Source organism: Sminthopsis crassicaudata, chromosome 3, assembly GCF_048593235.1.
Source record: "Sminthopsis crassicaudata isolate SCR6 chromosome 3, ASM4859323v1, whole genome shotgun sequence".
NCBI lineage: Eukaryota > Metazoa > Chordata > Mammalia > Dasyuromorphia > Dasyuridae > Sminthopsis > Sminthopsis crassicaudata.
Window position 1 is genome coordinate 236,572,052 of NC_133619.1, and position 26,059 is coordinate 236,598,110.

Sequence of the window (26,059 nt, forward strand, 5' to 3'; positions counted from 1 at the left end):
AATTTTGCTTGGTTTGTAGAAATTTGTGGCATAAGAGGAATAAAAGACTTAACTTGTAACTGAAATATAATATCTTTACTGTAAATTTCCAAATTATGGAAATTGCTAAAAAAAATCTTAATAGATTTTAGACAGATGCAGACTAATTTTAAATAATACTCTTCCCTTTCTGGAGAAAAGCATTTGAAGTTAGGAAAGAGATTTGAGATGGGTCAATTAAAGTTACAGGGGAAAACAGGACTTAGAACTATCACCATTCATTCTCAGGAGAGTAAAAAAACTAACACTTTAGTTCAATAAAGGAAAATAGTTGCACCAATTAAAAAAAAATAAAGAGGGAAAATACCTGATTTATCTGATGTCTTATAACTGCTTATTAACTCTTTCTTGACCAATGAAAAAGAAAAACTTGTTAAACCATAGAGCAACTTTTTAAAAAATTCAATTAAAATATGGAAAGAGAGATTTTTAAGGAGGGATAGCAAAGCCCACCTCCATCAATGTGGAATTACATATTGTATCGATAAATCTACAGCCTTTTCATGCCTTTTTGCCATGGTTGAAACTAAAAATCTCAGAAAAGATGAGAGGATGGTGTTAGGTTATGGACACAAAAGGAATTGATTTGACTTTTGGGGTGATTTAAAATAATATAAAGTAAAAGTTATAGGGAGTTGGGAGTGCTACTACAAATCTTTGAAAATGAGCTAATTAATAACAATTTACTCTAAAATTTTGAAGTGCTACCAACAAGTGCTTCTTGAAAATATTTTTATTTTAGATTTGAAAAGTTAGCATTAGGGATTAAAAATACAGATTTGATTTGGGCAAAATTTTCTTCTGAAACTAAATCAACTGATGAAATTGAATACACACTGGATTTATTGTATGACATTAAGAAATTTATTAGTTGTGTAACTTCATTAATCTTACCCAGCATATTAATTTTAGCTTTTATATACCACTTGCTAAATCTTCTACCTGATATGATAATCTAAAGCTCTCACTTGTAAAATGAATGCTTTTGTCTTTTAAAATTATCATTCAAATACTTTAGAATGGAAAAATAACTTCACTTTCTTTATAATTATCAGCCCAATTTTCTTTGTAAAATCCTTAAATTAATTTGGAGGATTTAATAGACTCAAAGATTAAATTTCCCATTAGAAACATTTTGAGGTCCATGATATACATATGTATATGTCTTAGTTCTTAGATAAATTAAGAAACATATGAATTATTTTTGGTCATATTATTTGATCATATAGGAATAATATCCTCTTGTGGGGGAATATAGACAAAGTAATAAGGCATAAATATTTTCTAATCAAATAGTAAAAATTGAGAAAGCAACAGGATCAAACTGTTTTCTCTAAGAACTAAGACATATACATGTAAATCTCTCTAAATATTAGTACATTGTATAAGGAGATTTGATGTTGTATTGCTTTGGACTTTTGTTTCATAATGTTTTTCATAATTTGCAGAGTTTTCTTTGTTACCTCAATGACATATAAATCTTCTTTTTAAATAATTGGAACTATAGCCTGATCTAGTTTATATATAGAACCTATTTAACAGGGTTTGTCTCCTTAGGAATATCATCATTTTTGTTCTTTGGCTTTGTATTAGCTGTTATACTAAGATATTTGAAAGGATGTCTCACACTTGGTAAGTAATGGTGATAGTGAACTTGAGAATATTAAAAACCTCATTCATAGGATTCTGAAAAGATTGCAGAATAGGTCAGAAAAGTCTGTTTCTCCAAATTTCTTCCACAGAAAGACAGAACATTGCCTCAAAGGGAATGTACAGCAGGAGAAATAAAGAAAAGTCAACCTAAAGCAGTTGTTCTGCTTAAACATTTAAGAAGATGGCAAGAAAATCAGATCTTCAGGGCCAGAAGTTTAGACTGAATGAAGAGTGCAAACACCTCCAAGCAAGCTCTGTAAAATCAACAAACAAGTCCTGGGACAGCTTTAGAAACTTTCATCTCTCAGCCAATACTGGGTTCTGATGACAGGATAGAAAATTGAAAGACTTTCCACTGCAAAGTGACACTATAAGAGACACAAAGACACCAAGAGACACAGCTCTGGTGAACAGAGGTAGGCTGTGCTGCTGCTCCCAGAAGAAGGAGATACCATCCATCTGGTGAGTGCAGTAGCAAAGAAGTGGGCCTCTGCTAGCTGTTGACATCAGCTGAAGAACAGAGTCCCTGGTTTCAGTTCCAAGGAACAGAGGATAGTTGTAGTTTGCAGTCACCAGAGGGACTATAGCAGGTAAAACTGAAAGACTTTCAGGTTTTTTTTATGATAAAGACAGCAGAACTTAAGGGAAAATTTGACATATAAAATCCAGAGAAATATAAATATTAAGGATCAATTATAAGGGACTCAATAAGGTCAAATAATTTACATCTTATATGTAGAAATATATCAGTTCTGTTATGATTATCATTTTTACTTAGGTAGTTTGAAAGAAAAGCTTGGGCTTAACAGAGTATAATTGAGTGATTCTAGAAAAAAAATTTAATTATAGACAGAGATAAAAAGTAGCAATTATCTCATACAAGTAAGGCAAAAAAAAAAGGGGAAATTGATAGCGAAGTCAGTAGGGAGAAGGTCGATAGTGACTGAAACCTGTTCTCATCAGGAGTAGGGTAAAGACAGAACAGTATATATATCTGGAATAGTGTAAAAGTTTTCTAAATTCAGAAATCAAAAAAGAGAACAAGGAGATAGGCTGTGGGCAGAGGACAATGGAGAGATTCCTGGAGGAGTATATAGGTTAAGGAATAGGAGGGCAAAATAATAGATAAAAGTAAAAATAAAGGAATGAGGAGCTATAGGAACAGGATGAAAATGATAGTGTAGGGGGAAAGAGAGGAGGAATATATAAAACAAGTAATTATAGCTTGAAATGTGAATGGGATGAATTTAACCATAAAATGGAAACTGATGGCAGATTAAAATTTTGTGTGAGAGGAGGGAAGGAAATAGGAAGGAGAAAAATAAACACCATGTAAATTATAGCTTAGAATGTGAACTGGGTGAACTGACCCATAAAATGAAAACAGAGAGTAGATTAAAATTTTGAATTCAACAGTATGTTGTTTTCAGGAAATGTTATAATATTGAGAGATGCATACAAACATAAAGTAAATATCAGGAGTTAAATTTTATTGTTTAAAAAAACAAGCATGATTATTATGATCTCAAAGATAAAGCTAAAATAGATTTAATCAAAAGAAAACTAAATTATATGTTAGTCATATTAGTCAATATTTTTAGACTAAAATAATCATAGAGCATAGCGTTTTTGTGATGTAGAAAATGATGGAAAATATAGGAAGACTTGAACTTCTTAATGAAGATGTTTTCACTTTCGGGACAATGAACATAGTGTATGTATGTATATATATATATATATATATACACATATTTAACTGTAGATTTTTGTGAGAGGTTAGAGAAGAAGGAGGAAAAATAAAGCAAGAACTATACAGCAAAGAAAAACAGAAATCCAACAAGGAAACAAAGAAAAGATAAACAGTTGTGAACACAATGGGCAGTATTTATAGTATTTATTATATAGTCTTTTTTGAAAAGGAAATGTATTGCGTCACATTTTGACTCCTATGCTCTCGTGCACATGACAATGTATTTTTTTTCTTATTTTATATTTAAGTTTAGATTAAAATGAAATATCAACTTCATACATTTGACTTTCAGATAAGCAATTCTTGGAAGAGTGGACTGCCCCCATCCCACATTGATCAGAGGAGGAAATTAAGAGAAGTATGTGAACCAACTGAACTCCAGTTTATAAAATTTTATAAATTTTGAAACTTAAGTTTTATTTTCCTATAAATTCCATCTTTCTGTTAATCGTAAAAATTGAACCCCCAATTCCAAAATTTTGATAAGCTCATAACAAGGGAATTATTTTTTCATTTTTTCCTCCTCTTTACTCCCTAAAAACCCATCAATTACCAAGTCATGTCAGCTTTCACTTTACAATGGATCTAGTTTGTTTCCCTGGCTTTACTATCACAAAACCACTAGCCTAGTTCTATTACCCAAACTTTATCTACATTCAACAGTTTGTCTCTAGACTAACTTTCAAGACCTATCATATTCTATTTTTCTCATGAATTCTATATTTTAGACAACATGACTATATAAATATCCTATGTAGTCCAACCCATCCCTAAATAAGAATTCCATGTATAGAATCAAGAGGCACTCTAGTTAAAAGATGTTCAATGAGTAGAAAAAGTATTTTCTAAAACAGACAGATCATTTCAGTTTGGATAACTCTAATTATTGGAAAATTGTTTATATCAAGACTAAATGTATCTCACCCCCAATGCATCCAGTTCCTCCCTGTGAAGCAAACAGAACTGTCTAATTCCATTTTCACATAATAGCTTTCAGGATATTCTTTTAACTTTTCTTCTTCTTAGTAAATCTTATTCTATTGCAGGGGGAGGAAATGGAGAAAGGCAAAAATAAGAATTTATTAAGTGTGTACAATGTGCTAGGCACCATGCTAGTTACTTTAGTAAACTTATCCTATTTGAACCTCACAACAATCCTGAGAGGGAGGTGCTATTATTATCTAGATTTTACAGTTGACAAAATTTAAGTGACTTGCTCAGAGTCACATAGCTACTAAATATCTGAGGCTAGATTTGAAGTCAGATCTTTTTGACTACAAGCCAGAGCAGAGTTCTCTATCTACTGTGAGTTGCGACTCATTAACTTTGGAGGGTTAATACAACCATCAACTGTAAAGGATAGATTTTAGGAAATGTAAAATCAACAGAATATCTGGTTTCTTTTTTTTTTTTTAACATGGAACCCTTTATTCATAATGGGATTTCTGTACATTAGACACAAGAATACAATAAAGTCCCATAATGAATAGAACCGAATCACTAGAAGATACAACAAAAACCAAATTGATAAAATTTGTGGGAATTTAAGCTTCAAATCCAGCCAAGAAGTCTTGCATCTGACTGTTCTGAGATCATTCCATCAGTTCTGATGTTATTCAAGAGGGACTGGTGTTGGCTGATGACATGAGATAAGAAAGTACTCTCAAACTTGGTGATTTTGCACTCCAGTTTGTCCAGATACCCTCGAACACCAGTGTAAATGGCTGCCACCTGTTCTTCAACTGCCATGGGAGAATACTGTCCTTGTTTCAGCAACTCAGTCAGATGCATATCATGACTCAGCAGTTGTTGAGTAGCAGCATCTAGATCAGAACCAAACTGAGCAAAAGCTGCCACCTCACGATACTGAGCCAACTCCAACTTCATGGTACCTGCCACCTGTTTCATTCCTCTGGTTTGAGCAGCTGATCGAACACAGGACACAGACAAACCAACATTAATGGCAGGGCTAATACCTTTGTAGAACAACTCTGTTTCCAAGAAAATCTGTCCATCAGTGTTGGAGATGACATTTGTGGGAAGGTATGCTGACACATCATTATCTTGTGTTTCAATCACTGGAAGGGCAGCCAAAGAGCCACCTCCAAAAGTGTCATTCATTTTAGCTGCTCTCTCCAAAAAGACGGGAGTGCTGGTAGAACACATCACCAGGATAAGCCTCATGACCAGGAGGACATGGGCGCATCAGAGACAGTAGGCAACAGCCTGTTTGGACAAGTTATCATAGATAATTAGAGCATGTTTGCCATTATCTCGGAAATATTCTCCCATAGAGCATCCAAAATAAGGCATTTCTGGAGACCAGCCCAACTTGGGGGGGGGAGAGTGCGGGCCAAGGCAGCAGCGACACAGCATCCTTGCAGCTCTTCCTCAGGGTTCCTGTGCAGCTGCTGCCTCCTGATTGGCTGGGATCATCTGGTTTCTTATAAGAAGTTATCAAAGGCATTAAGGAGATTAACAGAAAACTGTTAAACAGTCAATATTTATTTGAGCAGCTAAGAAATAAGAGTATATATAGTCTCAGACTTGAAGTCAGGAATATCTGAATTTAACTCTGGCCTCAGACACTTATTAGCTTTGTGACTTGAGCAATGCACTGACTTAATCTGAGGCAATTATTTTTAAATTAATCAATTTCATACAGAAGCAAATTTGAATAAGATTAGATAAAGCAAATCCTCCCCTTTTGATAGCTTATATTCCCTTTAGAATTCAATTCTTTGATTCTGATTTAATTTTTCTTGAAAATCCTAATTATATATATTTTTAAAAATTCCCTCGAACAATTGAAAACATATATGTTGTTTAATTTAGTTTGGAATATTTTTGGTGATTTCCCGCCCCCTCCCCCCCATCAAGCACAGTTCCAACAAAAGGGTATGTGTTCCTCATATATACCCAATAACATTTACAAAGAACTCCATGAAGGAACATAAGCATGCCCTACCAATTATGGAAACCAATAAACATATCTTTATTCCTCATCACATTTTCAATAAAGCTTCATGATTGCTCATGTGATACAAGAAACTAGCCAGCTAGTTAATACCCATTTTGGCTAACTGAAAACCAGATTGAGATGAACTAATCTGAGAATTTAATCAATGAATTTTCAGGAAGTTAGTCTTTAATTTATCATATTTTAAGACATTATAGCTTACTATTATATCAATTTTAAATGTTTAAGAGAAAGATTCTTAGTAACAATCATTTTATTGATAAAGCCAGCAAATTTATTAATAAAAGGACAGTCATTTATTTTTTTGTTTTCTTTTTTAAATAGTATTTTATTTTTCCAAGTACATGCAAAAATAGTTTTCAACATTCATCTTTGCAAAACCTTGTGTTCCAAATTTTTCTCCCTCTCTCCCATTGGCCCCCCTCCCCAAGACAGCAAGTCACCCAATATAGGTTAAACATGTGCAATTCTATTAAACATATTTCCATATTCATCATGCTCCACAAAAACAATTTCTTTTACTCTCTGATTAGATCCTAGGTTGGATAAATCTTTAAGAGAGATTTCCTACACTAATTGGTTTCTGGATAAGGAAGTAGAAAAAAGAGAAAAACCTTGGTCCTGATTCAATAATCATTTATTAAACATGAGAGCAATATTCATTTCTCACATTGTAGGTGGTATAGAGTAGTAGATGAAATAGAGTCCAGAAATTTGGGTTTAAATTTCAATTTTACTATAGTAACCTTGGACAATTCATTTAGTGCAGGAGCTGAAAATTATATTGTTTAACTCCTTCATTTTACAAATAAGAAAAGTGATACCAAATGTTACATAGATATGGATCCAAGATTTGAATTCAAGTCCTTTGATTCAAAATTCATGGCTTTCTTTAATACACTCTATCATAAATCATCAGTTTTCTCCTCTACAAAATAAGAAAATTGAGAATAATTACTTTCCATCATCTCTTGAAGATATGATCTAAGGATCATAAGTGGGATCCTTTAAAAGTCTATAAAAATAAAAATACGTATGAGGTCTATCTTATAACATCTCTGCAGGAAAAAAAAATTTGTATATTTGAAAATTCCATAGAAATCTGTTAATACTAATTGCAATAAAAGGAGATAAACAAAAATAGCATTTAAAAAGTCTGACAGCATATATTGAAGACTGAATCACAGGAATTGAAGCTGAAGAGTAAGATTTATCAGAGAGATTAACTGGAAAAAATAGTACCCAAGTTATTGGATCATAGATTTAGACCTGAAAGAGACCTTAGATATTTAGTTTAACCTCTTTGTTTTACAACTAAGGTAACTGAAAATCAAGGTTACATGACCAGCAAAAGACCAAATCAATTTTCAAATGCAAAAATCTTCAAAATTCCAAATCCAGCTTTCTATTCACTATATTAAACGGTCTTAGTTCTGTGAATTGGCATTTCTGTCAGGGAGCCAAGGATAAGATATTTTTTAAATGAGTTACAAAGAGGAATCTTTCTCATAAGAAGAAGGACAAGAATATAATTTTTTAGAAGTGAGCTAAATGAACAAAGTAAGACAAAAGATGAGGTTGATGATGCAAAGTAATTGAGATACCAAATGAGTGTTCCTAAAAGTTAGTTCCATAATATTCTCCTACCCAAGAATAGTGTTGTTAAGGCTATCACTTATCTTGGCAAAAGGAAGAACCAACACTTCTCCAACCCTATCTGAGTAAACACAATGAGTAAACAGAAACAGAACTATTAGCTCTTAGAATTTCTTTTACTCTCTGATTAGATCCTGGGTTGGGTAAATCTTTAAGATAGATTTCCCAAACTGGCTGGTTTCTGGATAAGGAAACAGAAAAAGAGAAAAACCTTTTTCGTGATTCAATAATCAATTATTAAACATAAAAGAGCAATATTCATTTCTCACATTGTAGGTGGTACAGAGTAGTAGATTAAATATTTTAGAGTCCAGAAATTTGGATTAAAATTTCAATTTTACTGCAGTTATCTTGGACAATTATATAGTATAAGCAAAGGCATTTTAACAAGATTTTTATGTACTTTGTGGACAGGCCAAGCTCCCTGAAGGAGTCAGCAGCATATCAAAGCAAGACAGGGATTTTTAAAGAGTAAATGGTGCTGATTATACCACAAGATATGAATTTTGAGGTTACAAAAGGAGTTTGTTAACATGGGGAGGTCCTAAAACCTAGATGGAAACTATACATGTCATTACCCAGAATGTATACAGAAAAGCCCACTTAGAGAGTATTAATATACAGTAATGATATTATAACTAGCATAGATTTACCCAAGAACAACAAAGAAGGGGGACCTGTGTAGGTGTCATGTCGCAGGAAAGGCTTATTGAGGTTTGCAGTCCAATATCCTGTTCTGTATCCTGTTGGTGCTACTTTCTTATTGGCTGATTTCTGTGTTATGTTTTGTGGTAACATGGTGATGTGGTTACAGAAAATTGTTCTAGTGAAACCCATTAATAGTCATTTCTGTAGGGCTCAGGGCCAGAGACAGGTTTGGGCTGAGGTAAGCTACAGGTAACAATCAGAATCCCATCAGTATGAATTCACAGATTTTCCTATTTTGATTCAACCACCTAAGCTAAGATTCCAGGTTAAAAAAAAAAAAAAAAAGTTTAAAGGATACTATCTTTTAAAAAACTTTTGTCAAAGAAAGCCTCAAAATCCTCAAATCCTTTTTGATCCTCCTTTATAGAAATTATTTTGGACTTTTTCTCTCTATTTGAGCCACAAATCTTTCAGTCACATGAATGACCTCACATTCTACCATTATGAAATAAACACTATCAAATATAAACAAATCTACATCTCAAAATTTCACCTTCTTGTATCAAAAAGTTATTATCGCTCTCTTTTCCTTTTACTTTATCCCCTTTTATGCCCTTTTCCCCACCAATCACCTACTCATTTTTTTTTCTTTGGAATCTATGTAGCTTCCTCTCCACTATCTTCTTCAATCTATCTACAAACATCCTATCCTAATGAAGCAGGTTGGGGTCCCCTTAAGAAATTGTATTTCCTATTGATCTGTGATGTCTTTCAGATTGATCTGATTCCTTTCAGATTCCGAGCCCCTCCTGGCTTAGGCATATTCTCCCCAGACAAAGTTGTCTTTCCTGGATATCAGGGCCTTTGATTTACAAATCCTGGTCAAAGGCATCCCTTTGAATTCCAATAGGAGATCCCTGCTTTTCCCAGCCCCCATTCTGACTTGCTTGAGTTGCCCAGCCCCCATTGGTTCTGATCTGCTCAGGTTTCCCAATCCCCACTAAGACAACCAATATAATGAGCTTCTATTAATTAAGGTCTTTGCAAATGGACCTTGGTAGCTTACTCAGCTACCAGGACTTTCTGTCCACTTAGAACTGCATTCTCAGTGAAAAACTCTATTTTCCATAGATCTGCCACTATTCAAGTCATTCTCTGAGTAATCTATTTATATCAAACAATAAACTTTCATTTCACAACTAATATTCTGGAATGAGTGAATTATTTTACTCCTAGAACCTGCAGCTGATTTAAAGGGGATTCTTGATAACTCTCTTATAGCTACTAACCTCTAGACCACTAGGGATCTAGACCACTTAAAAAGCATCATTATCCTCCTTTCTCTCTGAGACAAAGTGGCAAATAGTTAACATCATCAATATAGCTGAAGAACAATATCATTAACCATATGAAATTTAAAGAAATTATGTATAAAACATGGAAACATGGGTAGATAACTAAGGATGACTACAAAATGGTGGTAAAAATAGAATCAGGGATAAAATGTAATGTGGTTATAGTGTTCAGTTGTGTCCAACTCTTCATGACCTTATTTGGAGTTTCTTTGATAGAGATATTGCATTGGCTTGTCATTTCCTTCTTCAATTCATTTTACAGATAAGGAAGCTGAGGTAAACAGAGTTAGCTGATTTGCCCAGAGTTACACATCTAGTTAGTATCAGAGGTCAGTTTTGAACTCAGGAAGAGGAATCTTTATGACTCAGGCCCTGCATTGAATCTCTTGTACCAGCTAGCTATCCTCAAGGATATGTGGTTAATGTGCAGAACACAAAAAAACATGAAGAGATGGAAAATGGGAAAGTAGACTTGAAACAGTATATTCATTATTATATAAAAGTAAGGATAATTATAAATTTAATAGTATCCCCAAATATGCAAAAAAAAAAGACTCAAAAGCAAATATGGCATTTCTCTCATAAAGTTAATTTTTACATCATTAAACAATTTATAGACAACAGTATATTAAGTTTTATGTATGATCACATTTATTTTATTTAGGTATTAAAAGGGCCTTTGTTTATTTCACTAGGATGTGTTTTTTGTTTTTAATTGATAATCATAGAAAAACATCCACAAAATACATTTCCTCCAGTGAAGCAAAACCACATAAAATAAAATTTCAAACTAAGTAAGCTGAATTTGTATAATAAAGGAAGGACAAATTTGTGTTTCAATAGCCCTTCACAGGAGGAGACAAACTCTTGAAGCACAGGGGAAGAGGCCCAGTTCCTCCCTATTCCCCAAGAGCAAGTAAAGGAAATCTCACTCCCTCAGAGGGCAGAGGCTCCTCTCCACATACTGCCTGATGGTAGAACCTGGACAGTATGAAACAGAACAGAGATACTACTTGATAAAGCTGAGACAAGGAGTATCCCATTATCTGCTGAAATCTGGGATACCAACCCAAAATCAATGCCTATTGATTCACACCAGATTTTCTCCAGTTCTTCTGAGTGGTGAAAAATTGCAGACTGTGGAAGAGTAAGCTATGCCTCTGCCCAGACCCCACTCTCTTTTCTGTGATCCACATTCACCTCAGCCTGATTCCTTTCTTATCTTATTCCAGCCCTGACCTCTTCCCTCCACCATGTGATCTAAGACCCCCATTGGATAGATTATTAACTCTCTTCATTTATTCCTTTTTCTCTTAGTATCTTTTCCCTCTGTACTTTGTTCCTATATTTGTTCCTCTTCTATGAAAATCTTCACTAAATTCTTGAGCCTTCTACAAGGTAAGTGTTGATACAATTATCTTTTTTTTTTTTCATTTAAAGCATATTCCTTGTTTATTTCAAGTTTGTCTTGCTTATCTTGTTCCACTTCTGCTAAGAGATCCATATACATGTTCAAAACCGTATTGAAATCTTTCAATATATATTTTCCTTTGTAATAGAATTAATCTTATTTTATGCAGTTAAAATCTTATTCTGAAAAGGGCACATAGCTTTCATCAAAGGGTTCCATGACAACCAAAAGAAGGTTGATGATCCCTGCCATATAGGTTCCTCTTCTTGTATCTATTTTTTCTAATATAGTTACTTGATCTTCCTTTATATCTTTTATTGAGTGATTTCCTATCATTCCCCAGCCACACTGAAAATGTTTGCAGTTTTTCCATTTTCTCTTCTAGAATTCTGTTACTTTTGTAATGTTTTTCCTTCCTGGAGATTTCTTCTTTTCTTTTATTTAACTTTAGTTATTCATTCTATTGGAAACTTTTGTTTTGTTGGCTCCTTTCGTTACCATATCTATTTGTTTTTCTGTAATTTTTTTCTGTGATGAATTCTTTCCTTTTTTTCTTTTTGTTTCTATTATTCTTTTGGTTGACAACATGTATGCTGCTGATTTGTGATGTGGAAGAAACTGTTTATCACAGTCATGCATTCCAGCATTGTACCAAAACTATTCCTCTTGTTGAGTTTTTGTTTTTCTTATTACTAATTTTTAAAAGTTTGCTTATTACTTTCCTTATTTATTAACTTATTACTAGTTCTACTTATTTCTTGAATAATTTACTTATTACTAATTTTAGAACAATTACAACAACAAACTGGTAACAGAAAGTCAAAATCCAGGATGAGTTATGGCTTGCAATTAATGTTAGAAACATTAATATTAGCCTTGTTTGGGCAAGAGGAAGAACAAGAAAGTACAAGTACTTCTGCTTAATATGGGTAGAAAGATGAAAACGACAATAGGAAGAAGGACTTTGACTCTTCTCCATTAGTGAAAATATTTTTTAGTCTTAGAAGGATGGAGCAGACATGATAGAAGGGGTCTAAGTTCCAGAGGTAAGTGACTAGGCTGAATTTTGACTCAAGTTTTCCTGACTATAAGCCCACTACCCTATCCACTGTGCCTATAAACAGCTAGAACATATTTCACTCATCTGATTAAAAAAAATGCAAAGTACATGATGTATATTGTCCATATTATGACATGTAGTTGGAAGGGGAACTCTTTAAGGTATCAAATTCATTAGAGTAAATGAAACAGATTGAAATGTAATTGGGGAATGTTGAACAAGTTTTTTAATAATACTTTCCAATATATAAAATTACAATGCAATGTAGATAAAGTTAACATGTTTTTCTAATCCAAAATACCTCTCATTTAAGCTTGACATCATTGCATTAGTTACTCAATTATTTTAAGTTATTCAGTAAACATTTCTATAGGAAAGATGGAGAATGACTTGAGCCACTGGGCCTAGAATTGAATGTTGTTATTTTTTCTAACTCATTTCAGTTCTGTTTGTGACCCCATTTGGGGTTTTCTTTGCAAAGATTTTACAGTGCTTTACCATTTCCTTTTCCAGATAATCTTATAAATGAGGAAACTGAGGCAAGCAGACTTAAGACTTGCCCAGAGTCAATTAGATAGTAAACATTTGAGGTCAGATTTGAACTCAAGTATTTGAAAAAATTATTATCTTAAAATATTAGATTAATTTTGCTTGGCTACGCAAGGTAACACTAGTACCAATGGGTGAAAGACGGAAGGAAGGAAGAAAAGAAGGAAGGAAGGAAGAAAAGAAGGAAGGAAGGAAGAAAAGAAGGAAGGAAGGAAGGAAGGAAGGAAGGAAGGAAGGAAGGAAGGAAGGAAGGAAGGAAGGAAGGAAGGAAGGAAGGAAGGAAGGAAGGAAGGAAGGAAGGAAGGAAGGAAGGGGAAAAAAGGCAGATTTAAACATAACATAAAGAAAAAGATGCTAACAATAAGAAGTGTCCAAAATTAGATTAATACGTTTTTATGCATGTGAGCCTGGACAAGTCCCTTATCTCTGTCACTTTCAATATACTCATCTATAAAAGTAATATCACCTGCAACACAGGTTGTTGTGAAGGTCAAATGAGATAATATTTGTGAAGAACTTTAGGATCCTAGGTTCTCTCAATTGTAACTATAACATTCCCTTCCACTATATCACACTGCTTCTTTGATCAGATTCCTAATGGCACTTAACAAGATGCTCTAGGCAAACATTTAGGAGTATAGCCCATGGACTAGGAGTAATTTGAGTGATCACTGACTATCCCATTGACTCAATTATTCAAGTTGGCTGCAGGTCTCAGGTATGTAGAGAAGAGTCAGGGAAGGGAAGATAACATTTCTGGGATCTTATTACACCAGGAACTTATCCAGATATTTGATGCCCATGAATGAATAATCTGGAGCTTTCTGAGAGTGTGGTATTTGGAATTGTATAAGAATCTAACATCCTAAAGTGGCAATTAATTGGTATTCATCTCAATGGTGCCAGATTTTCTTAGTCATCACTGAACAAGGGATGGCACTTTGCCATAAAATAACAGGAAAAGAGTTTTATGAAGTAAAAAGAGAAATAGTGTTGCTTTATATTTTTTAAAAATTGATCTAATTATTATCTTCTGATTAATTATCTAGCAGTTTATCTAGTATTATTTAGAAAACTAGCATTTTATTTTCAAAGTACCTAAAATTTAGGGCCTGTTCAAACACATCAAATCATCCTCTTGAGAAGTGAATAAAGAAGCTGGTGTGTGTGTGTGTGTGTGTGTGTGTGTGTGTGTTGTGACAGATTTCAATAAAATCTGCCATGAACTTCCACTTTCTGAGTACTTTCTCTTGTTTTCAACATCATATGCCAGGAAAAAGAGAAAGTCTGAAATTAAAGAGTAGTTATTTGCCAGTTCATTTAAAGGAAAGCAGTTTGTGTTCAACTGCTTTTCAGCTTTGGGGAAAAGCCAGACATGCTGTACACAGGATCTGGGAAAATTCCAAGATACATTTAAAACCAATATTTAATTATGAAAGAAGTACTGTTTCACTGAGCAGCTCACAACCTTTTTTTGTTACTATTTACAAATATATGAAAAGGAGGTAGATTGTGATGAAGTGAAATTTTTTAAAATTGCAGCAGGATTAAAGAATACACTTGAGATTTATTTTGCTCAGGTCTGCCTGGTGCAACCAAACTTTGTTCTTTTGAAAAATGATTTCCCCTCAGGCCACCTAGCAGTGCACATGCGCATTCCCATCCTGGCTGCTTTGATTTATTTTGACCAATGGCTGAAACCACCAGAGAATTCTTAGATTGTGGCAAAGGATGTGGCTGCATTTCTCTGAAAGTTTTGAAGTGAATGAAGCCCATCGCAGATCTACATAGGACATTGTAATAGCAGCCCGGTACAGGTACTTAGCATCTACTAAGTAACTTTTCAGTCTATTTGTGTCCTGTGCCAGGCATTGAGACCATGTAGAAAGAAAAGCCAATTCACTTCAATTTTATAGTTTCTTGGAAGCTCTCATTGGAAATGTTACAAAACTAGAGTGGGGGAAAATTATAAAACTCTCTTATAAATTCAAGTCATTAAATCAAATGCAGGTTTTAGCTGAAAGATTAAATAAGAGACTTTTGGGAGAATTTATGTTGACAAGATATTTGTAAGCAAACTTGTTTGTTGTGTTAGAATTATTTTAAGTATTTGGAGGCAGGAATGTGGTAGGAGCCAGGAGAGGGAAGAGGAGGAGTGGAAGGACTAGACAGCAAATATTAAAGTTCAACTGAACTACAAAGTAGCCTCAAAAAGGAAGAATTTGAAGTGCCAGTTTGTCTCTATCTTGTAGCATGAAATTCAGATTTTCTTTCAGAACATAGAGAATATTCAGAATATATTACAAAGAAGAATTTGGGAAGAAGTGATTAGGTTGCCAATTAATACATTTCCCTATGCTAGTTTTGTCCCATATTCTCTTCTTATAGAACATGAAACTCCTAAGGCAGATAATATATTTATAGATTTAGAACGAGATTGTACATTAGAAATCATTGATTTTACAAATGAAGAAAATAAGGCTGAGAGAAATTAAATGACTTGTTCAGAGTCACATAGCTAGTAATCATCTAAGGCCAGATTTGAGCTCTGGTTTCCTGACTTTATCCAATATTCTAGTCTGTTTACCACACAATATTAAAGTGCTCAAGACCTCTTCTCCCTTGCGGTTTGTTTCTCATAAACTTGAAGAAGAATATACTTCTTGTCTTCAAATATTAAAGCTTGTCCTTTGTCTTCCAGGGAGAGACCAAGAGAGCTCAGGATGGACTAGTGATAAGCAGAAATGGTGCTTAGGGAAATCATTAGAAACACAAACATATCCAGCGGATTATAGATAAAGCTTTAAAGTACCATAAAAAGAAAGATCCATGCAGGACTCCTGGAATCTTGGAGCCTGACCGGGATTAAGAAATCATGGAGAGGAAGCTAAGGGAAGAGCCAGAGAAGGAAACAAAATAATATAGAAACAATAGAGAAGGATGATAAACTGGTTGGATTGAAGAAAGAAGATTGGGAAATCTGGTTAAAAAATGGAGATAAGAGATATTATAATGCTGGAGAAACTGAGGCAAGATAGAGATTAGAGAGTTTTTAATATTTTATTAATTGGAGAGCATAATTGACAGGACAGGACTCTTCACCACTGGTGAATGTGAGGTCACAATGACACATATATACCCACATGGCTCAGCTACAGGAATAGACCAAGGCAGGGGTGGAGTCAGAACATTGAGAGTGGGAAGTTTATTAGAACCATTTGGTTCTGCCAGGATGGGGGGAAGACTATAAATTCTTACTAAAAGCCAGAGTCAGGATGTTTGAATAAACAGAAGTAAAGATGTCAATGAGATATCCTGGATAGTCTTATCTTTTGGAATATTTTAGAGGGGCAATGTCATAAATTCTTGAGGGCAGGAGTTAGGAGCCAGAAAGTCTGATCTCCCCCTCATCTTGAGCCTCACATTGACAATTTACAACCTTAGAGCAAATGGTCCTCAGTCTTAACGAACCAGAGCTGGGTTTACAACTAGGAGATTGAGGCAGAACAGTTAAGGAAACTAAGGTAGAACTCAGTCAGGACAATAAGGGAAACAGAGGCAGAACCAATTAGGGAAACTGAGTCAGGACAATTAAAAAGAACTGTGGGACAACAATATGAAGTGAAAGCATGGGAGGGAAACAACTGAAAATTTGCTAAATTAGGCTATGAATCTATTTCATTTGATTTTCTCAATTTATTTTCCATTACATCTACTGTTTTCTCAGAATGTCTTCCTCTACTTTCTCCTCTTCCTAGTCCCATTTTATCTTGTAATCTCCAATAGTAATCTCTTTGTTACTAAGCAAAAGCAAAACAAATGATTTATTTAACAATAGTTGATACATGTTCTATTTTTCCTAATGCCTTTAAGATATACAAATTATTGGGTATTAAGCCTGTGGGAGGCTAGGGATGAGAAGCATTGCAAGAAAGGAAAAGGTGAGAAAGTAATTAGCCTACATAGATCTTCACTTGATCTTCACTAAAATGTTAAGAAACTATGAATTTTATTAGTTGGTTGTATTCTCAAAGATTTTCTAATCTGAAACCTAAAGTTTAGGTTCTTATTTCTAAAATGTTCTGTTTTGCTAGCTAGTGAAAAAATATAAAGCATGGATTTTGTTTTTTCCAAGGAACAAATTGTTTTTACCTTTGCCCAATAAAAAGTGAAAAAATTACCATTGGTAATTTGGGAAGTCTAATGACTTCCAAAAGAGAAATCCTACTAAATATTTTATTTCTTTTTTTAGATTTACCAGAGGTCCATGTTGTGACCCTGGATATCTTAGAATCAGCCCGCATCAGGATAAGCAAAAGTCTTGATCTTTTGGGGTCGACTTCAGGGGATTAGATATAGGAATCTCCACACCTCCTTCCTCTCTCTCCACCTCCAAAGAATGATCCTGCCTGTCCTACTCCACCCTCTCATCTCTCTCTCTTTCCTTCTTTGTCCACACCCACTCATGGAGCCAGCACAGAATAGTTGGGGAGGGTCATTCTCCAAGCATATGTTAATAGAGAATTGTCCAATTGGTAATTAGCCTTAAGTGCTAGTTTATCTCAGTTAAGTGCATCTGCTCAGTTCTAGCCCTTTACAGTTCTAGAACATAGAACACTGCAAGAGTCTACCTGGCCTTCCTATTTAATGACAATAATAATAATAAACTAGCAATAATAAAATTATTTTTAAAAATTGGTTTATTTCGACAACAACCCTGGGAGGTAGGTGTTAGTTCCACTTTACAGAATCCTAGATAGAATCAGACATCTAATAAGAATTTGAGGTCAGAGCTGAATACAGGTGTTCCAGATTCTAGGTGCCATTGTTAGCTGTCAGATAAGCTGTAATCTATGAAATTTTGTAATAGTTCTAGGATCTGGGCACTTCTAATGAGAAAGGTATAGCCTGAACTGTCTTTTTCCCTATGTTTTCCCAGCTCAGACTGGTGGCTTATAATCTTTGAGTTGTTAATCAGGACTAAGTCTTCTCACTATATTATATTTGTGGTTCAAGCTTTGTAAGTTCCTAACCCATGTCTGGGTTTATTGACATGTCTAATTAGAAATTTCACAAAACTGTTATTCAAATCAGTGAGAAATAATCTCTCAAGAGGTTCTTCAGGTTTAGAAACTGAACTGAAGGGCTCCTCTTTGGCTTAAGACTCCTACTCTGATTATACTCTTTTAGGTTTCCATTCTGGGCTGGAGGCTAGAATTCTATTCATGGAATCAGAGCCACACCACTATTGATTATTTCTGAGCTTGTTTCTTGCTTAAGTATAGAGGGTAGGACCCATTAAGGAACACTTCTATTATCTGTTTATAGACACACCTCCTGAGTTTATAGATGCACACTGAGAACAGGGTAGGGTGTACAGAGCTGCCAAAAGGCACATTACTGCACTAGTTTGGAGATCCTCTAGGATCTCTTCCTCCCCAGAGGCTTCCTCCTGGTGCCCAGTCTGGGCTCTCTTTTAGGCCCTGCTCTTGGCCAGACTAATCCCCAGTGTCTGAAGATCTGTCTCATTCCCTGAACCTCCCTGGCCTGAAAAGGTAATTCATTGACTTTTTCTTGATTTTCTCTATCAAAAAATCAATCTAGCACATTTTCTAGAGATTTGCTAGAGGAACTAGTCTATATTCTTTCTTCTCCAAGAAACTCTACAGTTACATAGAAGTAACTGTATCTCAATGACTACCTATGAAAATGTTACTAAAAATGTTTAGTTTGGAAAACAAAGTAATGAAGATTGTGACCTAGGTTGCACAGCATCAAATGAGGGGGGAAATTTGAATTTGAGCTAAAGAACCTAGGTTTTTATCCTGACACTACAGTATTACTCACAATACAATTATATGCATTGTGAAAGTCACTTGTATTCTCTGACCTCAATTTCTTCTTCATTAAAATGAGGTTGTTGAGTTAAATACAATACTCAGGAATAAAGAAATCATAGTCTCATTGTACTTTGATCTGATAAAACCACGTTAACATATTTAAAATGCTCCATTTTAGGAAAAGCTTTACTAAGTTGTAGAATATAGAAAATAACCAGAATGGTAAGAGTATCCCTAAATCATATCATATCAAGTTCAGTTGAAGTAACTATAGATATTAAATGGAGGAGAAATGTCTTGAAGAAAGAAAAATTGATAGATGTTAAGAAAGGAGACTTGATAGATGTATACAAGCTTTTGAAGAACTCTTGTCATAGAAGAAGGATTCATGTTTTCCACAGGCCAAAACTATGAACAATCAGAGGTAACAGAAGTTGCCTAGAGGACAACTTAAGCTCAATATAAAAAGGAAAAACTTATTTACAAACTGTAGAAATGTAGAAGTAGAATGGGTTTCCTCAAGAGGTCTCCCTTACATTGGAGATCTTCGAGCAAAGACTATGATCATTTACCATTTTCTTTTTCAGGTATTTACTAGGTTCAGTAGCCACTGAAATTCTTTAACAATGAAATTTGTAATTCTATGTTTCGAATCCTCTCTAAAGGTCTCTTCTCAATATGAACCAATGTTTTTTATGATTCCTGGGACCCACTAATATTGTTGTGTCAAATCAGTTCCTTTAGGAATGTATTTAGCATTCAATATCCCAATTTCCTTCAGTGTCCCAAAGTTTGAATCTGTACTATTTGCTATGAAGATGGACAATCTTCTATTTTTCCATGTTGAATGTACATTTTTGTCTAACTCTCTGCCACTCAAAAGCTATAATTAAGGTTCTGGCTAAAATTGGATGTTTTGACTGGCACACATAGTAACAAGATTACTGGAATCATATATAATCTCTATTTGGTGAATTTCACCTGCTCTTCTTTACACACTAACAAAGAACAGGAAGATTCCAGGAACAAAACTATAACTATACCTAAATTTCAGAAGTAAAATGATCTATAACCTTCTTTAAAAAAAAAAAAAAAAAAAAAGTCTCCTCTTACTAGATTTTCTTTCTCCCTTATTAAATCTTGCCAATATAATATAGTCTGGGTATCTTGATCTGAAACCTCCCTCATGGAGACATTATGGTATTTACTTAGCTTCCCTGTCAAGTCAATATGTGATTAGGAAAGGAAGCTAGTTCATAAATTTTCAATATTAGAATTAAAAATTGAGCTAGAATTTCAATATGAGTTTGCATCTGTTCAAAATTAGAATTAGGCTCAACTCTCTCAGTTTGAAACTTCTTGATTTTGTCAGGATTCATCATTCCAGAAGTTTGTTTGCTTTTAAACTATGATTAGAGAACTACGTTGTAATTATACTCATCAGTGAGCATAGTTTCAGCGAGAAAGATTCAGACAGTGAGAAATTCTTAACATTTTATGTGTCATGGATCTATTTAGAGATCTAATAAAAAATAATGGACCTCTTTCAGAATAATATTTAATATACATTAAAATAAAGATATAAGTACATATAGGGTTACAAAGGAAAACAGTTATATTGAAATATACTTATCAAAATGCTGTTGTTTTTAAGAAGTCCATAGAACTTTTTGGACTAGGTGATCTGAAAATTCCATTCCAGGTTTTAAATTCTTTGTCATTAACTATCCAATCAAGCCTGACAAGGGTGGCCTTTCTGAGCATGTCAAACACAGATAGTTCCAGCACTTTGGTTTCTACTTTTACTGATGTACCCAGCAGCAGTTTGACAGCTTTTGGGGTCATCACTTGGTTCTCAGAGACTTGTACAAAATTAATACAAGAGAGAAAGTTAAAAAAAATAATAATAATTGGAGTGACCCAGAAAAATAAACTACAGGTCTCTCTCCCAGGGGCAATAATTCTTAATCCTTTTGGCATTGTGACACTGTTTATATTTATTTGGGTATTCATAGTCTGAGTCCTTCATTAAGAGTTACATAAGTGTATGAAGATCTGAAGACCTTTATCCTTTCATATCAAGATGTATCTTATGTGAGATTTTGATCTTATGCTAAGTGCATAGCAATTAAGAATGGGGAACATAAGACAGAATTATCCAGTAGATAATTAGAAATATTCTTCACCCCTTTTCTAAGAGTTTATATTTCCCTCTATTTGCGCCTTGGATAGAGAGTAGAAATAAAGTTCTTATTTCACAGTATCTTATCCTTCAAATTGAGTCCTGTGTTGTCCCCAATCTGTCTGTTAAGTGTACAGATTTCATCATCTCAATTATTCCATATTTTCAATTATTCAGTATTATCCATATTTCATTATTGGTCCCATGGGACAATGTCATTATATAGGTAATTTATAATACCCCAGATTTCATTTTGCTTTTAATCTTCTTTTCATTTATGTTTCTATAGTTATTATAATTATTGTTATCCCAGTTCTGGCTCACATCAGTCTACATCAATTCATCTAAATCTTGTTATGTTTTGCTGAATTACTGTCATAATTTCATATGGCCCAATATTTCATTTTAATTTTCATGGTTTGTTCAGTCATTCTCTGGCTTATAGACTCTCATTTGTTTTCCATTCTTGGTTATTACAGGATGTCTATGAAAAATCGTTATTTATGAACTATTCCTTTCTGCTTTTGAATTTCTTAAGATAAATGCCCAGAATAGTGTAAAGGGCTAGAACTGAGCAATGCACTTGGATAATGAAGCACGTGAGACTAATTGCCAATTGGATGGTTCCCTATTAACTTGTTTGAAGGTTGACCCTCCCCAGCTGTTCTGTGCTGACTTGATTGGTGGGACAAGGAAGAGGGGAGTGATGTGTGTGGGAGGAGGAGGAGGAGGAGGAGAAGGAAGAGGAAGAGAGAGAGGAAGTGGAAGTGAGATGCAAAAGCTGACTCAATCTCTCCTGGTGTTTGAGGGAAGAAGGTGTGTGTGAGGTAGGTAGGCCTAATCCCCTGACCTTGACTATGAAAGCAAGAATAAAGACGTTTAGTGATCCTGACTCCAGCTGATTTCTGGGAAGACAGAGTTACAACAGAATAGAGACTGCTGAATCAAAAGGAAGACCTTCAGATTTGCTATTTTAAAATATTTAATTTTATTTTTATTGATGAATTTTGCTTTTACATATCATCATTTTTAAAAATATCCTCCACACACACATACACACACACACACACACACACACACACACACACTCAGGTGTTCATCTTTTGTAATAAAGGAGATAGGAGAGTAGGAAGGGAAGTCATTCAGCAAATAGAACCAACATATTAGCCATACTTACAACATATATGGCATTTCACACCTATTGTTCCCCCCATTTTTCAATGAAGAGAGGAAGACCCTTTCTTGCTTGTCTGTTTTATTTCATTTTGTTTTATTCTAGATTCATACCAACCATATTTTAAATACTGTCAAATCACACTGACCCCATAAAAGAGTACTTTGGAAAATCACCTTCTTATGTCTGATCATTAACACTGGAATGAAAAGTTCACTGTAACTTTCACTGTAATCATAATGATTAGAACTTAATTGTGTAAATATTAGGATTGCTTTTTCATTGAGAATTGTTGGTGACTAGCATAACAAGGAGTCAGAGTAGATTTCCATGTCCCCTCTCATTCATCACACTTCATACTTCATGATGCTTTCTGCCCCTTGAGCAATGACTTGCTCAGAGGGATGAAATGAATGAATGAAAACAGGAAACACTCTTTTCTTAACTGGAAGCTTCTTATCACTTGCCTTTCTCAAAGTCTATTAAAATCTTATCATGCCCATAGAGGTTTTTCTAATTGAATAAAAGTCCTAGGAATTTTATTTTACTTCCTACCCACTAATGCAATCCCAATTATAAACTACAAATGTTACATAATTTAATTCTCTTCATTTAATATTTAAAGCTAATTCTTTACAATCTGAAATTTTCCTTTACTGTTCCTTCCCTTTTTCTTTTTTTTTTTTCTAGTAAATTTATTTTTTATATACATTGCTTTGTGAATTATATTGGGAGAGAAAAATCAGAACAAAAGGGAAAAAATATGGGAGATATTTTTAAAAAAACAGAAAAGGAAATGAACACGGCATGTGTTGATTTATATTCAGTCTCTTTAGTTCTTTTTCTGAATGCAGATGGCCTTTTCTATCCAAAATCTATTGGAATTGCTTTGGATCACTGAACCAATGAGAAGAACTAAGTCTTTATTTGTTCATCACATATTCCTTCTGGCATTGTGTACAATGTATTTCTAGTTCTGCTTGTTTTTCTCATCATCCAATTCATGTAAATCTTTCCAAGCCTTTCTCTAATCTGTTTGTTCATCATTTTTAAAGAATAATATTCCATTACCTTCATATACTACAACTTCTTCAGCCCTTCCCCAATTCATTTTCCAATTCTTTGTTACCAAAAAAAAAAAAAAAAAGTTGCTACAAACATTTTTGCACATGTGGGTCCTTTTTTCCCAAGGAATACAGATCTAGTAATGGCACTGCCATTTATATAGCCCTTTGGACACAATTCCAAATTGCTTTCCAGAAAGGATCATTTGACAATTCTATCAATAATGTATCCCAGTTTTCCCACATCCCCTCTAACATTTATCATTACCTTTTCCTATCATCCAATCTGAGAGGTGTGAGGTGGTATATCAGAGTTGTTTTAATTTGCATTTCTTTAATCAATAGTAATTTAGAGCATTTTTCATATATCTTTTCTTTTTCTTTCAATTTACTGAACTTTTCTATTTAAGTTTTTATTGAGAAGGACATTTTTTATTGTCATTCTGCTAGAGTTTTCCATTGCTCCCTTTAAACTGCTTAACTAAGAACTAAGAAAGCCCTTAGGTACACCAGGGAAAGAATGAGACAGGGTAGAATCATTGTGAGTGAAGGCATAAAATTATACCTATCTAAAATTTCTTTCTTAATTTTGCATTTTCTCTTTAATCTCTTGGATTATTTATATATTTTTGCTTGGTTTTGTTTCTGATGCAGAATCTTGACTTCTTCTTCCAAGAAAGTAGGTAGCATGCTACATCAGAAAAATACTTGGTAAGATAAGTTTGATATTCTTAATTATGACATTTGTTCTTATTTATTTTTACATGTTTGGCATGATTTTCTATTGCATTGCTGACTCTGTAGTGCTCTATCACCAGAGGATGTTTCAATTTTCTGGAATTGGGTATATATTTCAAATTATTGCCTCCTAGGCCCAGTTTGTAAACTAAAACAAAGAGGTATAAAACTCTAATGATGTACAAATATTTGGAAGCTGATTAGGAAACTTTTAAAATTAATCTGTCTCATGTCACTACTTTCTAGAAAAGTATAATTACTTAAATTCTATGGTATATGTGGCAATCAATCTGCTGCTTCCCTTGCTCCCTAGGCCTTGGCACAGACAATGTGTGTTGGCAGAGAAAGAACAACCAATAACTCTGTTGATACATGCATAAAAGCATAATCATCCCATTACTTCCATTGATAATACTGTCTTTAAGGAGTTATAGATATTGCCAAAACACTTATCCCTGTAGATTTTGAGTTTTTATCTTCCCATCAAGAATTAATAGAGTCATTCCACCTTGACTCAGAGGTTTGTTAAATCTAAGTTATTTAATACTTTCATATTAAAACTAAAAGATAATTTTAAGGTGTGAAGAGAGGTATCAGAGCTCTTAAAAATTATTCCACTGTAATGAGTGGCTTTTCCTCTCTTATTTGTCCATCTTTAACACTTCAATTCTGATCAAGTTCACAAATATTCAAGACTAATTATGCACCATTTAATAAAAAAAAATTCCCAGGAGCATATATATCCTTGCAAATCTCTGAATAAAATTTCCAATCAGTAACCAATGTGACCATGTGAAGAGAGACCTTGTATTATTCTTGTATTCATGCTGAGAAATAATAGGTAAAGCCATAAGCTCTTAGTGTTTTATTTTTATGTATATAATTTGTTTTTTAATTATTTTCATCTCCAAATATATATCTCTCCTTTGCCTATCTAAAGAGGTATCACTTATAAAAACTGAATAATTAATAATTGGCTTTTAGAACTGGAATGAACTGATTCCAGCATAACCCTGGGTTATATTTTCTTTATTTTATATTTCAGGACCTCTCTATCCATTACAATGATAACATTCCTGATTTTGAAACCATCGAAATCAAACTGTTTAGCCAACTTGAAGCCAAATATTGTCCTTTTACTAGCAGATGATCTTGGTATTGGAGACATAGGCTGCTATGGTAACAGTACAATAAGGTAAAGAACAAAGAACATTTAATTCTCTGCTTTATTTTATGTACACATAATATACTGAAAAGATGAAAGGAATGGTTATACAGTGTCCAGACTACAAAGGCTACACAAACATTTCAAAGATGAGTTATAACATTTTTTTTTTTCCTATGGAGCTCTCAAAAGCACTTACCCAGTCTTTAAACTGAATGAGATGTGCACTGATAAAGGGAAGGCCTGCTTTACTAAGTTCATTAATCCATTAAAAATTTGATAAATTCTTGAGTTGAATTAATATTTCTTTGAATGGGGATATTCTATTGAAAATTGCAATGTTTCAGAGTTTTGTCATCTTCAAGATCTTAAATCATTATTATATGAATATATAAAGTGTTAGTTAAGAGGTTGCTGATAAATATGTTTTTACTAGATAGAAATATTTTTTAATGTAACGAAACTCAATAGTTTCCTTTTCTTTGTAAACATGTAATTTATATTTCATTTTAAAATGAATTAAATCATTTTTTTTCCTTATTAGGACGCCAAATATTGACAGGCTTGCAAAAGAAGGGGTAAAATTTACTCAACACATAGCTGCAGCTTCCGTTTGTACCCCCAGCAGAGCTGCTTTCTTAACTGGAAGATACCCTATTCGATCAGGTTAGAAACTTTCTTACATTACCACAGCATATATGCTTCCCATTAATATTTTTTAATTTTTAGAAATTCTTATCAAGGAGCTGATTTTTTTTGACTATTTAGATAAATTAACATCTTTAAAATCTGTGA

General features: G+C 33.8%; 1 protein-coding gene and 1 pseudogene across 5 annotated transcripts in view; one reads left to right on the forward strand and one right to left on the reverse strand.

Moving 5' to 3' along the window:
• Positions 1–4,993: 4,993 nt before the first annotated feature.
• LOC141562000 (ATP synthase F(1) complex subunit alpha, mitochondrial pseudogene) lies at positions 4,994–8,876 on the reverse strand (annotated as a pseudogene).
• A 2,046-nt stretch (positions 8,877–10,922) lies between these two features.
• The window catches only part of LOC141561104 (arylsulfatase L-like), a 31,725-nt gene continuing 16,588 nt past the window's right edge, over positions 10,923–26,059 (forward strand). Inside the window, exons 1-5 of one of the 5 annotated variants that reach the window (XM_074300208.1) lie at positions 11,190–11,479; positions 21,770–21,950; positions 24,016–24,072; positions 25,145–25,294; positions 25,809–25,930. In XM_074300208.1, coding sequence (XP_074156309.1) covers positions 24,050–24,072; positions 25,145–25,294; positions 25,809–25,930 — 295 coding nt within the window. In that variant the 5' untranslated portion in view covers positions 11,190–11,479; positions 21,770–21,950; positions 24,016–24,049. Of the gene's footprint in view, positions 11,480–14,776; positions 14,919–18,516; positions 18,657–21,769; positions 21,951–24,015; positions 24,073–25,144; positions 25,295–25,808; positions 25,931–26,059 lie in introns of those variants that run through there. The other 4 variants (XM_074300206.1, XM_074300209.1, XM_074300207.1 and 1 more) reach the window with 4 other exon arrangements.